Genomic DNA, 16,713 nt, shown 5'->3' with positions numbered 1-16,713 from the left:
GCAAGATCAATGTCGCACTTCTCTTGCCTTTGTAGTTTAAGGAATAACTCCACTGCCATTCGTGATGTGTTAGTCAGAGCAAGCAGCATCCCGGTCAACAGTTCGGGATCCATTCCTGCAGCCTGAAGAGGCAGGGTGAACAGTACACAAACCGTTAAAAGATGGCACCAAATGTGGACGGAAGTACAGGAATTTCTGGGATGTGAAGCAATACATCACAGGTCATTGGAACAGGACCCAGGATTCCCCGTGACCCCTTCCGCCTTCCCACAAGTCTTAGCGGCTGAAGAGAAAGAGGTGCTCTGTGGGATAGCTGTCCAGAGTGCACCACTCCGAATACTGCTGCAAGTGCCACAACTGTGAACACGCTATTGCGCAGGCAGCTGACAGTGTGAACACACAACAGCAGTTTCCCTGCAGCGCTCTCTGAACGGCGCTGTAACTTTGCCAGTGTAGACGTGCCCTAAGGCTTTTCCATGCTATGTGTTGTGAAACTTGTGTTTGGGACACAGGAAGTACAAGCCAGATGTCAAAAGGAATATAAAGGGCAGCTGCATCATCTCCATTTTGTCTTCAATCCTGCTTCTTACCTCTGGAGCAACTTTTCTACAACGTGAACCTCTGAACAAAGGACTGAATGACCCATCCAAGCTGTGGATATGTTCCAGAGGGACTTTCAAGCCAGCAAACTCACCAACAATGCTAAGAACCTGGTATATGGACTTTGAAGTTTCTGTATGTATCTGATTGACCATTTAACAACTCTTCTTGTTCTTTTCTAATAAACCTTTAGTTTTCGATACTAAAGGATTGGCTGGCAGCATGGTATTTTGGATAAGATCCAAGCTAATATTGACCTGGTAATGGGGCCAGCTCTTTGGGGTCAGAAGACTAACGAAGAGAGGGAAAAGCATCTTCGCAAGCAGGCTGGCTAACCTAGTGAGGAGGGCTTTAAACTAGGTTCACCGAGGGAAGGAGACCAAAGCCCTGAGGTAAGCGGGGAATTGGGATCCCGGGAGGAAGCATGAGGAGCGCGTGAGAGGGCAGGGCTCCTGCCTCATACTGAGAAAGAGGGACGATCAGCGAGTTATCTCAAGTGCCTATACACAAATGCAAGAAACCTGGGAAACAAGCAGGGAGAACTGGAAGTCCTGGCACAGTCAAGGAATTATGATGTGATTGGAATAATAGAGACTTAGTGGGATAACTCACATGACTGGAGTACTGTCATGGATGGATATAAACTGTTCAGGAAGGACAGGCAGGGCAGAAAAGGTGGGGGAGTTGCACTGTATGTAAGGGAGCAGTATGACTGCTCAGAGCTCAAGTATGAAACTGCAGTGTAAGCAACAAGGGTGATGTCATAGTGGGAGTCTGCTATAGACCACCGGACCAGGGGGATGAGGTGGACGAGGTTTTCTTCCGGCAACTTGCAGAAGTTACTAGATCACAGGCCCTGGTTCTCATGGGAGACTTCAATCACCCTGATATCTGCTGGGAGAGCAATACAGCGGTGCACAGACAATCCAGGAAGTTTCTGGAAACTGTAGGGGACAACTTCCTGGTGCAAGTGCTGGAGGAACCAACAAGGGGCAGACCTCTTCTTGACCTGCTGCTCACAAACCGGGAAGAATTAGTAGGGGAAGCAAAAGTGGATGGGAACCCGGGAGGCAGTGACCATGAGATGGTCGAGTTCAGGATCCTGACACAGGGAAGAAAGGAGAGCAGCAGAATACAGACCCTGGACTTCAGAAAAGCAGACTCTGACTCCCCCAGGGAACTGATGGGCAGGATCCCCTGGGAGAATAACATGAGGGGGAAAGGAGTCCAGGAGAGCTGGCTGTATTATAAAGAATCCTTATTGAGGTTACAGGGACAAACCACCCCGATGTGTACAAAGAACAGTAAATATGGCAGGCGACCAGCTTGGCTTAACAGTGAAATCCTTGCTGATCTTAAACACAAAAAAGAAGCTTACAAGAAGTGGAAGATTGGACAAATGACCAGGGATGAGTATAAAAATATTGCTCGGGGATGCAGGAGTGAAACCAGGAAGGCCAAAGCACACCAGGAGTTGCAGCTAGCAAGAGATGTTAAGAGTAACAAGGGTTTCTTCAGGTATGTTAGCAACAAGAAGAAAGTCAAGGAAAGTGTGGGCCCCTTATTGAATGAGGGAGGCAACCTAGTGACAGAGGATGTGGAAAAAGCTAACGTACTCAGTGCTTTTTTTGCCTTTGTCTTCATGAACAAGGTCAGCTCCCAGACTACTGCACTGGGCAGCACAGCATGGGGAGGAGGTGGCCAGCCCTCTGTGGAGAAAGAAGTGGTTCGGGACTATTTAGAAATGCTGGACGAGCACAAGTCCATGGGGCCGGATGCGCTGCATCCGAGAGTGCTAAAGGAGTTGGCGGATGTGATTGCAGAGCCATGGGCCATTATCTTTGAAAACTCATGGCGATCGGGGGAGGTCCCGGACGACTGGAAAAAGGCTAATGTAGTGCCCATCTTTAAAAAAGGGAAGGAGGAGGATCTGGGGAACTACAGGCCAGTCAGCCTCACCTCAGTCCCTGGAAAAATCATGGAGCAGGTCCTCAAGGAATCAATTCTGAAGCACTTAGAGGAGAGGAAAGTGATCAGGAACAGTCAGCATGGATTCACCAAGGGCAGGTCCTGCCTGACTAATCTAATTGCCTTCGATGACGAGATAACTGGCTCTGTGGATGAGGGGAAAGCAGTGGACGTGTTGTTCCTTGGCTTTAGCAAAGCTTTTGACACGGTCTCCCACAGTATTCTTGCCAGCAAGTTAAAGAAGTATGGGCTGCATGAATGGACTATAAGGTGGATAGAAAGCTGCCTAGATTGTCGGGCTCAACGGGTAGTGATCAATGGCTCCATGTCTAGTTGGCAGCCGGTATCAAGTGGAGTGCCCCAAGGGTCGGTCCTGGGGCCGGTTTTGTTCAATATCTTCATAAATGATCTGGAGGATGGTGTGGATTGCACCCTCAGCAAGTTTGCAGATGACACTAAACTGGGAGGAGGGGTAGATACACTGGAGGGTAGGGATAGGATATAGAGGGACCTAGACAAATTAGAGGATTGGGCCAAAAGAAATCTGATGAGGTTCAACAACGACAAGTGCAGAGTCCTGCACTTATGACGGAAGAATCCAATGCACCGCTACAGACTAGGGACCGAATGGCTCCGCAGCAGTTCTGCAGAAAAGGACCTAGGGGTTACAGTGGACGAGAAGCTGGATATGAGTCAACAGTGTGCCCTTGTTGCCAAGAAGGCCAATGGCATTTTGGGATGTATATGTAGGGGCATTGCCAGCAGATCGAGGGACGTGATCGTTCCCCTCTATTTGACATTGGTGAGGCCTCATCTGGAGTACTGTGTCCAGTTTTGGGCCCCACACTACAAGAAGGATGTGGAGAAACTGGAAAGAGTCCAGCGGAGGGCAACAAAAATGATTAGGGGACTGGAACACATGACTTATGAGGAGAGGCTGAGGGAACTGGGATTGTTTAGTCTGCAGAAGAGAAGAATGAGGGGGGATTTGATAGCTGCTTTCAACTACCTGAAAGGGGGTTCCAAAGAGGATGGATCTAGACTGTTCTCAGTGGTAGCTGATGACAGAACAAGGAGTAATGGTCTCAAGTTGCAGTGGGGGAGGTTTAGGTTGGATATTAGGAAAAACTTTTTCACTAGGAGGGTGGTGAAACACTGGAATGAGTTACCTAGGGAGGTGGAATCTCCTTCCTTAGATATTTTTAAGGTCAGGCTTGACAAAGTCCTGGCTGGGATGATTTAGTTGGGGATTGGTCCTGCTTTGAGCAGGGGGTTGGACTAGATGACCTCCTGAGGTCCCTTCCAACCCTGATATTCTATGATTCTAAGAACATTTTGTATAGTAAATGTTAGAGAGCTTATTCCTTCACTCTCCCACTTCCCTGGTCCTTCTCGCATGAACAGAGAGCAACAATACCCGAAGTCCGAAGGTGCAAACAATTCGATGTTTATTGGGGTGAACTTCCAGCAAGCTTAAATACAAGTTCCTTTTTCCTTATTTTCGAATCCCAACTTACTTCCTGTTTGCCCCTAATTTATATAGCAATATTCTTAGCTATACCTTAATCAATCATTCTACTGAAATTTAACTAACCAATCCTAACATATTGTAACATGATTATGTAACCAATTATATCCCACCACCTTAATTAGATTACACCCAGCAAAATTAATTATACAGCAGACAGAAACAATCACAGAACCAGACAGAGATTATACAGACAAACAATAGCAAAGTGGGAACTCTAATGACAAAACAATACAGAAGTGAGGATTTCACATCCCAGCTATTGATAAGTGAGTTCTTGCCAGACAGGATGCTATCAAACTAAGTTTCCTTTTACATTTTCTAGGCACTTCCCTTTCTCTGGAGGTGATAGGAATTATCAGGACAGGATTGTATTCCTAACAGCCCAATAGCACCTTCTTTCAATGTGACTAGTTTGGAATGTGAGGATGTGACTGTTCGCTTCCTGGCTTATGGCTGCCTCTGCTGCTTAGCCAAAGGCCTTAGCCTAAGAACAGGGCCTCAAACTGTCACAGTAAGAGAAGGCCCTTACACCAGCAGACAGTGATTTTGATTCTTTCTTTTATACCTCTAGAACTAGCCAAGTGATAAGAATACCCCTAAATTCTTAAAGTACAGGCCTTTACAGACAGGCCTGAATATCTATATCCTAACAGTAAACAGAGTTTTTAAATAACTTCTCACTGTCCTGGACCTACGTTATTGGGAACCAGAGAACTGGAATGCAATAAAGGGGGTTGTGTGGTTTCTTTTTAGCTTCTTGATAACCAGTGTGGGGGAAAACAGGAGCACAGTTTGTGACTGGTTGGTGAGTCTAATTTCAATGTTAACCACCAGTTTTGGGACAATCTGTTCTCCTTTTTGCAGTCTACTCTGATCTTGGCATTTTCAGCGAGGGCTACCGCAGGCACTCCGGGTCACACCTAGAACACAAAGGGGCTGATACATAGCCGACAGAACATAACCCTGAGGAATGTTCCCTCTAATTTTTGACAGGCCGTGTGCGCAAAAAATTTTGTCTGTGCAAATTGTTGTGGTTCTGTGCAAATTTTTGTGTGCATGGTGTTTTGCCGTGTGCATGGGGTTTAGGATCTGTGTGCATACGCGCACAGCTTATAGGACAACAGTGACCCTGAGTATTCTTCCTTCTCTTCCCACACTTACATTTGAAGATCCAGGTTCCTGTCCCAAATCTATGTTAGTGAAGAAGATTGTATCAGTTTGTTGTACCAAATTGGTGGAAAATCACTGATGTAAATTCACAGTTTGCTACTTTTTAGAAGGCCTGCACTCTGACTATGCCAGTTCATTCTCAGTCAAGCATGTTTCAGCGTATCTGGAATGTTTTAGCGAAACCTTTGTAGTAGGGTCAGTGTTGAAAAAGCAAACCTGGGGCAAAAGTGCATCTGTATCTAAGGGCACATATGAAGCATCAATAGGCCTAACTATTTAGTACGTTGGGGACTCATGTTCTTGGGTTTCGCTGATAGAATTGCAACACTGTCATTTTGGACACTGCATCTTTTTATGTCGGGGGAATAAATCTGCTGTGAAGCGAGTCATATAGCATGGGTTTTGGATTTCATTTTATTAAAAAATCCTACTAATTTATTGGATTTTTTGGGGATTGGGGAATAAAATAATTATCTTTAGCCAACAGAGTATAATAAACGTACTTGGGCTCCCTATGAGAGATGAGTAGGCAGGTAAAGCAAAGCAACCAGGAAAAATGACAAGCTTCATATGACAGGATCACTGGCAGATGCTAGTTTTGGGGCAAGAAAATGGTGGCCCATATCTCTATCTAATCAGGAGAGACTGAAGCACTTGTATGTATTGAACAGGGCACTGGCTTACACATATGCTCCCTTCCCACATCAATATACCCAATAGGGTAGAAAGTGCAGCGCACCAATTTGCCAAGCCCATGCTGATCCACTGCATATGTTACTGATATGAATGGAGGCTGGCTCACCCTGTCTCAGCCATGGTTGGGGTAGCTGGCTCAGATGCATCAGGCAGGGATGAGAGGGCGAGGGATTGGCTCTTATGTACTTACAGGGGGTATGGCTGCAGAAAAAAATAAAGGTGATATGGGGTTTGAGTTTCCATTTCCCACTCTCAGTCCCTGGGCTGAAGATGCTGCCCTGTTGGTGTGAGGCTGCCAGCCACAGCTGGTGGAGGAGATACCTAGAGGGCAAGAAAGCGTTACTGAGAATCACTCACTTATCTTAGGACAGAGGAAGAAGTAAAGATAATTATATTAAGGCCCATAAATTGAGCCCTGCACTAATACAAAATTTGTATCCGCATCCAATCCATGATCCACCTAAGCGATCTGTGGATATCCATAGATTGCAGGGCTTTAAATATATACAATTTGGATCTGCATCCATCCACAATCCACAAAAAATGGTTTGCGATATCTACAGATTTGCAGGATCCTACCCACAAACCTTTAGCCAGTTGACACTGAAGTGCACTACAGTGAGTCAAATGGCTGGTTAGCCTTCTATAGGCAGATATGATCCAAAAGACTCCACAAGGACACCTGCTGTCTGATCAGAAGCTCCATAGTGAGCCCAGAGGACCTGGATTCAGCCCCATGAGAAGAGTTATTTTTGCAAAGCCTGTATACAAAGGGGCAGGAAGAAGCCTGGGTGTGTAGGAAGGAGAGAAAGGGAAAAAAACAGACCTGTGCACAGAACAGATACATATTGCCTGTGGAAGGAACATGGGAGGTGCTAGCCTCTCCCATTCTCTTCTTGCACAGCTTAGCTCATTGTAGAGGGGAAAGGGGCTGTGTTCCAAATGTTACAGGTGAAGGACACATGCATTTACATTATAATAGCGTAAACACCCTGAAAAAAGGGGATATGACCAAACCGACCACTGAACAGATAATACCACAAGGGGCTTAACGTCTCACCTCTGGAAACTCCTCTTGGCAACTACTTCAGCATGACTGTCGTTGAGAATATCCCCTGCAGCAGCATCCAAAAAAATTAAATAATTCAACATTACAACAGACCAGACAGAAGGAAAAAGTCACATGCAACAAGTAGAGCACCATCTAATGAGGTAGACGCGTGCACTCTGCCGGCCCTGCCCCAGCATTTCGTGGGTCTGACACTAGTATTAGCACAGTTGTCTGAACTAGGCTATCCTAAGATATTTAAACAACCCATTTACCATAAATGCTTACTGTCACACTCTTGCACCATGATGCAGTGACTCTTGCAGCACCCTACCAACCCAGAGGACCATCACCTAAAGCCATACCTCTTTGGGCTATGATCCAGTCAGATCCTATAAGGTAAGCAGGGCTGGGACAGTACTTGAATGGGAGACCTCTAATGATCTCATTCCACAGCATTCAGAGCAGGCATGTATAACAGTGATGGGGAGTATATGGGTGTGCACACTGGAAAAAAATAATTTATTCACCACACTGGATGTGGGCCCACTGGAAATGAACTTCCCAAAGCATTTAGCATTGCAGAGCTGTATGTTCATTGATCTCCTTTGTGCTGGGTTGAATCACAGAAACCCCCTGGGAGCTGCCACCTGATGTGCCAAGACTACTACTGCCCCTGCTTTCCTGCCCAGACAGCTTAGGACTTCAGTGCCCTGCCTGGTTTGAGCCAGACCTGCTAGCCTGCTTCAAACCCAGACCGAAGTCTGAACCACGTCCCCCAACAGCTGTAGGCTTAACTGAAAGCAGCTTACAGAAGCGTGCCTGTCTAACACTCAGATGCCCAATTCTCAATGGGGTCCACACCGTAAATAAATTGTTTTTACCATGTATAACGCTTATACAGGGTAAACTCATAAATTGTTCACCCTCTATAACACTGATAGAGAGATATGCACAGCTGTTTGCCCCCCCAGCCAAGTATTAATACATACTCTGGGTTAATTAATAAGTAAAAAGTGATTTTATTAAATACAGAAAGTAGGATTTAAGTGGTTTCAAGTAGTAACAGACAGAACAAAGTGAATTACCAAGCAAAATAAAATAAAACACACCAGTCTAAGTCTAGTACAGTAATAAAAACTGAATACAGATAAAATCTCACCCTTAGAGATGTTTCAATAAGTTTCTTTCACAGACTGAAGCTGAATACCTTCCTAGTCTGGGCACAATCCTTTCCCCTGGTACAGCCCTTGTTCCAGCTCAGGTGGTAGCTAGGGGATTACTCATGATGGCTTCCTCCCTTGTTCTGTTCACCCACTTATATATCTTATGCAAAAGGAGGGACTCCTTTGTCCCTCTGGGTTCCCACCCATCCTTCTCAGTGGAAAAGCACCAGGTTAAAGATAGATTCCAGTTCAGGTGACATGATCACATGTCCTGTGAGAACCCAAGCCTTCATTCCTCCCAGCCTGACTCACAGGAAGGCCTGCCTGTAAACACAGCCATCAAGTCAATTGTCCTGGTTGATGGGAGCCATCAAGATTCCAAACCACCATTAATGGCCCACACTTTGCATAACTACAATAGGCCCTCAGAGTTATATTTCATATTTCTAGTTTCAGATACAAGAGTGATACATTTATACAGATAGGATGACCACTCAGAAGATTATGCACTTTGTAATGATACCTTACAAGAGACCTTTTGCATGAAGCATATTTTAGTTACATTATATTCACACCCTATATATAGAGTAAAAAGAAAAGGAGTACTTGTGGCACCTTAGAGACTAACAAATTTATTTGAGCGTGAGCTACAGCTCACTTCATCAGATGCATTCAGTGGAAAATACAGTGGGGAGATTTATATACATAGAGAACATGAAACAATGGGTGTTACCATACACACTGTAACCAGAGTGATCACTTAAGGTGAGCTGTTACCAGCAGGAGAGCGGGGGGAGAGGGGGGAACGAGACGGACCTTTTGTAGTGATAATCAAGGTGGGCCATTTCCAGCAGTTGACAAGGACGTCTGAGGAACAGTGGGAGGTGGGGGGGGGGGGGGGGGATAAACATGGGGAAATAGTTTTACTTTGTGTAATGACACATCCACTCCCAGTCTCTATTCAAGCCTAAGTTAATTGTATCCAGTTTGCAAATTAATTCCAATTCAGCAGTCTCTTCTTGGAGTCTGTTTTTGAAGTTTTTTTGTTGAAGTCTTGCCACTTTTAGGTCTATAATCGAGTGACCAGAGAGATTGAAGTGTTCTCCAACTGGTTTTTGAATGTTCTAATTCTTGACATCTGATTTGCGTCCATTTATTCTTTTACATAAAGACTGTCCAGTTTGACCAATGTACATGGCAGAGGGGCACTGCTGACACATGATGGCATATATCACATTGGCAGATGTGCAGGTGAACGAGCCTCTGATAGTGTGGCTGATGTGATTAGGCCCTATGATGGTGTCCCCTGAATAGATATGTGGACACAGTTGGCAACGGGCTTTGTTGCAAGGATGGGTTCCTGCATTAGTGGTTCTGTTGTGTTGTGTGTGGTTGCTGGTGAGTATTTGCTTCAGGTTGGGGGGCTGTCTGTAAGCAAGGACTGGCCTGTCTCCCGAAATCTGTGAGAGTGATGGGTCGTCCTTCAGGATAGGTTGTAGATCCTTGATGATGCGTTGGAGAGGTTTTAGTTGGGGGCTGAAGGTGAGGGCTAGTGGCGTTCTGTTATTTTCTTTGTTAGGCCTGTCCTGTAGTAGGTGACTTCTGGGTACTCTTCTGGCTCTGTCAATCTCTTTCTTCACTTCAGCAGGTGGGTATTGTAGTTGTAAGAATGCTTAATAGAGATCTTGTAGGTGTTTCTCTGTCTGAGGGGTTGGAGCAAATGCGATTGTATCGTAGAGCTTGGCTGTAGACAATGGATCATGTGATGTGGTCTGGATGAAAGCTGGAGGCATGTAGGTAGGAATAGCGGTCAGTAGGTTTCCGGTATAGGGTGGTGTTTATGTGACCATCGCTTATTAGCACCGTAGTGTCCAGGAAGTGGATCTCTTGTGTGGACTGGTCGAGGCTGAGGTTGATGGTGGGATGGAAATTGTTGAAATCATGGTGGAATTCCTCAAGGGCTTCTTTTCCATGGGTCCATATGATGAAGATGTCATCAATATAGCACAAGTAGAGTAGGGGCATTAGGGGACGAGAGCTGAGGAAGCGTTGTTCTAAGTCAGCCATAAAAATGTTGGCATTCTGTGGGGCCATGCAGGTACCCACAGCAGTGCTGCTGATTTGAAGGTATACATTGTCCCCAAATGTGAAATAGTTATGGGTGAGGACAAAGTCACAAAGTTCAGCCACCAAGTTTGCCGTGACATTATTGGGGATACGGTTCCTGATGCCTTGTAGTCCATCTTTGTGTGGAATGTTGGTGTAGAGGGCTTCTACATCCATAGTGGCCAGGATGGTGTTTTCAGGAAGATCACCGATGGATTGTAGTTTCCTCAGGAAGTCAGTGGTGTCTCGAAGATAGCTGGGAGTGCTGGTAGCGTAGGGCCTGAGGAGTGAGTCTACATAGCCAGACAATCCTGCTGTCAGGGTGCCAATGCCTGAGATGATGGGGTGCCCAGGATTTCCGGTTTATGGATCTTGGGTAGCAGATACAATACCCCAGGTCGGGGTTCCAGGTGTGTGTCTGTGCGGATTTGATCTTGTGCTTTTTCAGGGAGTTTCTTGAGCAAATGCTGTAGTTTTTTTTGGTAACCCTCAGTGGGATCAGAGGGTAATGGCTTGTAGAAAGTGAGGTTGGAGAGCTGCTGAGCAGCCTCTTGTTCATATTCTGACCTATTCATGATGACGACAGCACCTCCTTTGTCAGCCTTTTTGATTATGATGTCAGAGTTGTTTCTGAGGCTGTGGATGGCATTGTGTTCTGCACGACTGAGGTTATGGGGCAAGTAATGCTGCTTTTCCACAATTTCAGCCTGTGCACGTCGGCGGAAGCACTCTATGTAGAAGTCCAGTCTGTTATTTCGACCTTCAGAAGGAGTCCACCCAAAATCCTTCTTTTTGTAGTCTTGGTAGGAAGGTCTCTGTGGGTTAGTATGTTGTTCAGAGGTGTGTTGGAAATATTCCTTGAGTCAGAGACGTCAAAAACAGGATTCTAGGTCACTACAGAACTGTATCATGTCCGTGGGGGGTGGAGGGGCAGAAGGAGAGGCTCCGAGATAGGACAGATTCTTCTGCTGGGCTAAGAGTATAGTTAGATAGATTAACAATATTGCTGGGTGGGTTAAGGGAACCACTGTTGTGGCCCCTTGTGGCATGTAGTAGTTTAGTGTCCTTTTTCTTTTGTAGAGAAGCAAAGAGTGTGTTGTAAATGGCTTGTCTAGTTTTAGTAAAAGTCCAGCCACGAGGAAGTTTGTGTGGAAGGTTGTTTTTTTATGAGAGTATCCAGTTTTGAGAGCTCATTCTTAATCTTTCCCTGTTTGCTGTAGAGGATGTTGATCAGGTGGTTCTGCAGTTTCTTTGAGTGTGTGTGGCACAAGCTGTCAGCATAGTCTGTGTGGTATGTAGATTGTAATGGATTTTTTACCTTCATTCCTTTTGGTATGATGTCCATCCGTTTGCATTTGGAAAGAAAGATGTCTGTCTGTATCTGTACGAATTTTTTCATGAAGTTGATAGATACGGCTAAATTCCATCTTAAGCGATCACTCTCCTTACAATGTGTATGGTAACACCCATTGTTTCATGTTCTCTATGTATATAAATCTCCCCACTGTATTTTCCACTGAATGCATCTGATGAAGTGAGCTGTAGCTCACGAAAGCTTATGCTCAAATAAATTTGTTAGTCTCTAAGATGCCACAAGTATTCCTTTTCTTTTTGTGGATACAGACTAACATGGCTGCTACTCTGAAACCTATATACAGAGTGTGTCACATCCTTAACTGCCCTTCTTTTAATAAAAAAAAAAAAAAACCCAGCCCATGGGTAAGACACTAAGGCCTGGTCTACAGTACAAAGTTATTTCAGAATTAGCTGAGTTACTTTGAAATAAAACTGATTCAGTCCACACAACCAAACCAGTTTTTTCAATTTAAATTGCAGTTCCGGGTGACAGGTACTGTGGATGCAATTCGACGTTATTGGCTTCCAGGAACTATCCCAGAATGCTCCCTTGTGAACACTCTGGACAACACTCTCAACTCCAATACACTAGCCAGGTAGAAGTAAAAGCCCCGGGAACTTTTGAATTTCCTGTTTGGTCACCATCAGCACAGTCCACCATCACAGGCGACCACACAGTCCCAGATTCGCAGACGAGCTCCAGCATGGTCCAAACGGGAGGTACTGGATCTCGTCGCATGTTGGGGAGACAAATCTGTTATGAAAGAACTACGTTCCAAAAAAAGAAACGCAAATACGTACGCTAAAGTCCCCAGGGCCATGATGGAAAGAGGCTACTCCAGGGACACAGAGCAATATTGTACAAAAATCAAGGAGCTCAGGCAAGCGTACCAAAAAGCCAGGGAGGCGAACGGGCGCTCTTGGTCACAGCCCCATATATGCCGCTTCTAACATGAGCTGCATGCAACTATGGGGGGTGATGCCACCACTACCCCACCACTGTCTGTGGACACCTGCAAGGGGGGAGTAGCATGGAGTGAGGCGGATGAGTTTTTGGAGGATGAAGAGGAGGAGGACAGTGCACAGGCGGCAAGTGGGGAATCCGTTTTCCCCCCTAGCCAGGAACTATTCTTAACGCTGGAGCCAATAGCCTTCCCCCACTCCGAAGGCATGCTCCCGGACCATGACCCTAGAGAAGGCACTTCTGGTGAGTGAGAGCTTGATCGGAGCCATGCGGTGGAGGATGGGGGGGAAACCCAGCCACGCTGGGCTGTTCGCGTTTAGTTTAAAGGTCTCATCCCTGCTCAGAGCCTCATCAGAGCCATGCGGTGGGTGGGGAGCGAGGGGAGGGGGGAGGGTGTTGTGTGAAGTGATCATCCCAGAGAGCCCGCAAGCCCTCCTTTTATATGGCAAACCCACCAGGCATTGCTTGCTATGGGAAAGGGGGCCCGGCAGTTTGAAAGCATTGAAATGAATGCGGAAGAAGCAGAACCCCGCGTGCCCCTAGGGCTTACCATGGCTGCCTGCAAGCTGAATTCTGTTGCCTGGTTGCATGTGATGGCTTACTCACACCAAAGCGGCAGGCACTTCAGTATAAGAGGCAAAATATGACCTTGTACAGAAAGAACATGTGCTGTGTACTATGAATTGCCTGTTTCACTGAGAAAGAGTGTCCCCTTTGTTCTCTAAAATGTATCTTTTAAAATACTACCCTCCCTTTTTCTCCTCCCAAAGGTGCAAATGTTTCAACAGGGCCCCTATCTACTCCGTCCCAGAGGCTGGTCCAGATTAGAAGGCGGAAAAAATGAACTCGGACGACATGTTCCTCCCGCACTGATAGGGCCCAGCTGAATGCGTGGAGGCAAACAATTGCGGAGTCGCGAAAAGCGTTACATGAATACGAAGAGAGGAGGGACACGCGCGATGAGAGCAAGCAGGATGCGATGGTCAACCTCATGGGGGAGCAAACTGACATGCTCTGCTGTATGGTGGATCTAATGCAGGAAAGGCAGCAAGACCACAGACTGCCGCTGCAAACCCTGTATAACCCCTCCCTCCTCTCTAAGTTCCATAGCCTCCTCACCCAGAGACCCAAGAACATAGGGGGGAGGGGGAGGCTATGGGGACCCACACAGTCAACCCCAGAGGATTGCACAAGCAGCAGAAAACTGGCATATCAGAAATTTTGATTTGGTTTCTGGAGTTGTCCTTCCCTCCTCCTCCTCCACCCCCTAACCCAACACCACCCCCCAGCTTCTGATTTCTCTCAATGTTTTGTGCAACAAATAATAAAGAACGGTTTTTAAACAATTGTGACTTTATTTCCTTTCATATATATATATATAGGGGGCGGGTAACTTTAAGAGACACAAACTGTCACACCGTACCCTAACCAGTCATGAAACTGGCTTTCAAAGCTTTTCTGATGTGCAGCACACCCTGCTGCGCTCTTCTAATCGTCCTGTTGTCTGGCTGTGCGAAACTGGCAGCCAGGCGAGCTGCCTCAACCTCCACCCCACCATAAATGTCTCCCCCTTACTCTCACAGATATTGTGGAGCACGCAACAAGCAGCAATTACAATTGGAATATTGGTTGTGCTGAGATATAACTGAGTCAGTAAACTGCGCCAGCGCACTTTCAAACATCCAAAGCACATTCTACAACCATTCTGTATTTGCTCAGCCTGTAGTTGAACTGCTCCTTACTACTGTCCAGGGTGCCTGTGTACGGCTTCATGAGCCATGGCATTAAGGGGTAGGCTCGGTCCACGAGGATAACTATAGGCATTTCAACATCCCCAACAATAATTTTCTGGTCTGAGAAGTAAGTCCCTTCCTGCAGCTGTTCAAACAGACCAGAGTTCCTGAAGATGAGAGCGTCATGCACCTTTCCCGGCCATCCCACATTGATGTCAGTGAAACATCCCTTGTGATCCACCAGTGCTTGCAGCACCATGAAAAAGTACCCCTTGCGGTTTATGTACTGGCCGCCCCGGTGTTCCAGGGCCAAGATAGGGATATGCGTTCCATCTATTGACCCTCCACAGTTAGGGAACCCCAGCGCATTAAAGCCATCCACAATGGTCTGCACATTTCCCAAAGTCACTACCCTTGATAGCAGCTGGTCAATGATTGTGTTGGCTACTTGCAGCACAGGAGTAGCTGTTGGGCGTTGCAAGCTTCCACAGAGCTATGACCACTTGCTTCTCAACAGTGAGGGCTGCTCTCATTTTGGTGTCTCTGCACTTCAAGGCAGGGGACAGCACGTCACAAAGTTCCATGAAAGTGGCCCTACGCATATGAAAGTTTCGCAGCCACTGGGAATCATCCCATACCTGCAACACTATGCGGTCCCACCAGTCTGTGCTTGTTTCCTGGGCCCAGAATCGACGTTCCACAGCATGAAGCTGGCCCAACACCACCATGATCTCCCAATCACCACATGCCATGCTTTTAGGAACATCTGTATCCATGTCTTCATCAGTATAGTAATCGCGCTGTTGTCGCTTCATCGCCCGGTTTTGCAGGTACTGCACATAACTGCTGGATAACGCGCGAGGTATTTACATTGGTCAGAACTGCAGCAGAGATCTGAGTGGGCTCCATGGCTATGGCGCCTGCACGGGTAATCCTGGAAAAAAGGCGCGAAATGTAGGAGAGCAGAGTGGCAGCAGAAGAGGTGCTGTTCAGTTCACGATAGCCAGAAAAAGGCGGGAAACGGTTGCCTTCTGTAGCTTTCACGGAGGCGGGAGACCAGGACAGACAACATGGAGAAGCTCGGTAGCTTGGCAAGAGTGGGAGAGCAGAGTTGGCAGTGGAAGTTATGCTGCTCGGTTCATGATGGCCGAGCAGAGTTGGCAACGGAAACGTTCAATGAGGAAGAGAAAGAGTAGATAATAGAGATTACATAGGAAGACGAGAGAAAATGCGAGGTGGATTCATAGTAGCAGGAGAGCAGCGGTGCATCGTCTGCTGAAATCAATATGGCGTCTGCAAGCCAAAAAGGCATGAAACGATTGTCTGACATAGCTTTCACGAAGGGAGGAGCGACTGACAACACACACCCAGAAACACCTGCAAGAATGTTTTGCCCCATCATGCACTGGGAGCTTAACCCAGAATTCCAATGGGTGGCGTGGACTGCAGGAACTGTGGCATAGCTACCCACAGTGCACCGCTCCGACATTCAATGCTAGCCTCGGTACTGTGGACGCACTCCACCGAATTCACGCGCTTTAGTGGGGACACAGAAGACCGAATATATAAAATCGCTTCTGAACATTCAAATAGAATAATTTCAAAATAATTTCGTACTGTAGACGTACCCTAAGAACCACAGCATTCCAGACAAAAGCGAAGGATTTCTCAGAGCTAATGCTTCAGGATGGTTTTAAAAACAGCAGAGGCTGGTTGGATCATCTATTAGCAACCTAAATAGAAGTTAGAATGTTCCTCTATTAATGTCAGAGAAGGTAACATTCAGTGTCAATAGGTCTGATTATGAAAATTGGTGATGTTTTGAAATCTGATAATGAGCCCTTGTTAACATACTAAAGGCTGCTAATAGATCTGGGATATTTACTGAAGAGAACTGAAATATTTACTAAATTTGAATGCGTTTTGCCTGTTGCAAGCAAAATTTCTTCTGATAAATTGGTGCAGGAGGAACTGTGTGTGTCTGATTCACAGGATGACGACTCTTGTCGACAAAAATTCAATCACAGAAAGGTTTAGCCAAAGGTCTTAAATACGCGGCCCCGGCCCACCATAGGCACTGACTCCACAGCTGTTTGGGACTTAGGACTTTGGCGCTTAGGACTTTCCAGGAGGGAGGAGCAGGGATGTGGCACACTCAGGGGAAGAGGCAGGAAAGAGGTGGGGCCAGGCCGGGGATTTGGGGAAGGCATTGGAATAGGGCCAGGGAGGGGGCAGAGTTGGGGCAGAGACCTTGGGGAAGGGGTGGGAGCAGTCTGAGGTATAAAGTTCAGCATGTAGGATTCTTTGCTGTGAGTGGTTGGGAAGAATGTTTGTTAAAAGTGGCAACGTATTTTGTATGAATAGTTACTTTTAAA

At 46.4% G+C, this 16,713-nt stretch overlaps 1 protein-coding gene across 16 annotated transcripts in view; it reads right to left on the bottom strand.

The window, feature by feature from the left end:
• The window catches only part of ADAT1 (adenosine deaminase tRNA specific 1), an 83,120-nt gene that overhangs the window by 54,005 nt on the left and 12,402 nt on the right, over nucleotides 1-16,713 (bottom strand). For 7 of the 16 annotated variants that reach the window (XM_043526416.1, XM_043526421.1, XM_043526419.1 and 4 more), the window contains 2 exons: nucleotides 7,026-7,080; nucleotides 6,072-6,286 (listed from right to left, as the gene is read on the bottom strand). The exons of 3 other annotated variants lie outside the window; for them this stretch is intronic. In XM_043526416.1, the coding sequence (XP_043382351.1) occupies nucleotides 6,072-6,286; nucleotides 7,026-7,080 (270 nt within the window). The remainder of the gene's footprint in view (nucleotides 1-6,071; nucleotides 6,287-7,025; nucleotides 7,081-16,713) is intronic. 6 more of the 16 variants (XM_043526422.1, XM_043526424.1, XM_043526420.1 and 3 more) reach the window with 1 other exon arrangement.

The sequence above is a fragment of the Chelonia mydas genome, chromosome 12 (genome assembly GCF_015237465.2).
Source record: "Chelonia mydas isolate rCheMyd1 chromosome 12, rCheMyd1.pri.v2, whole genome shotgun sequence".
In the NCBI taxonomy this organism is placed as follows: Eukaryota; Metazoa; Chordata; order Testudines; family Cheloniidae; genus Chelonia; species Chelonia mydas.
Note: the sequence above shows the minus strand (reverse complement) of the source record. Positions and strands in the feature narration are given on the sequence as shown.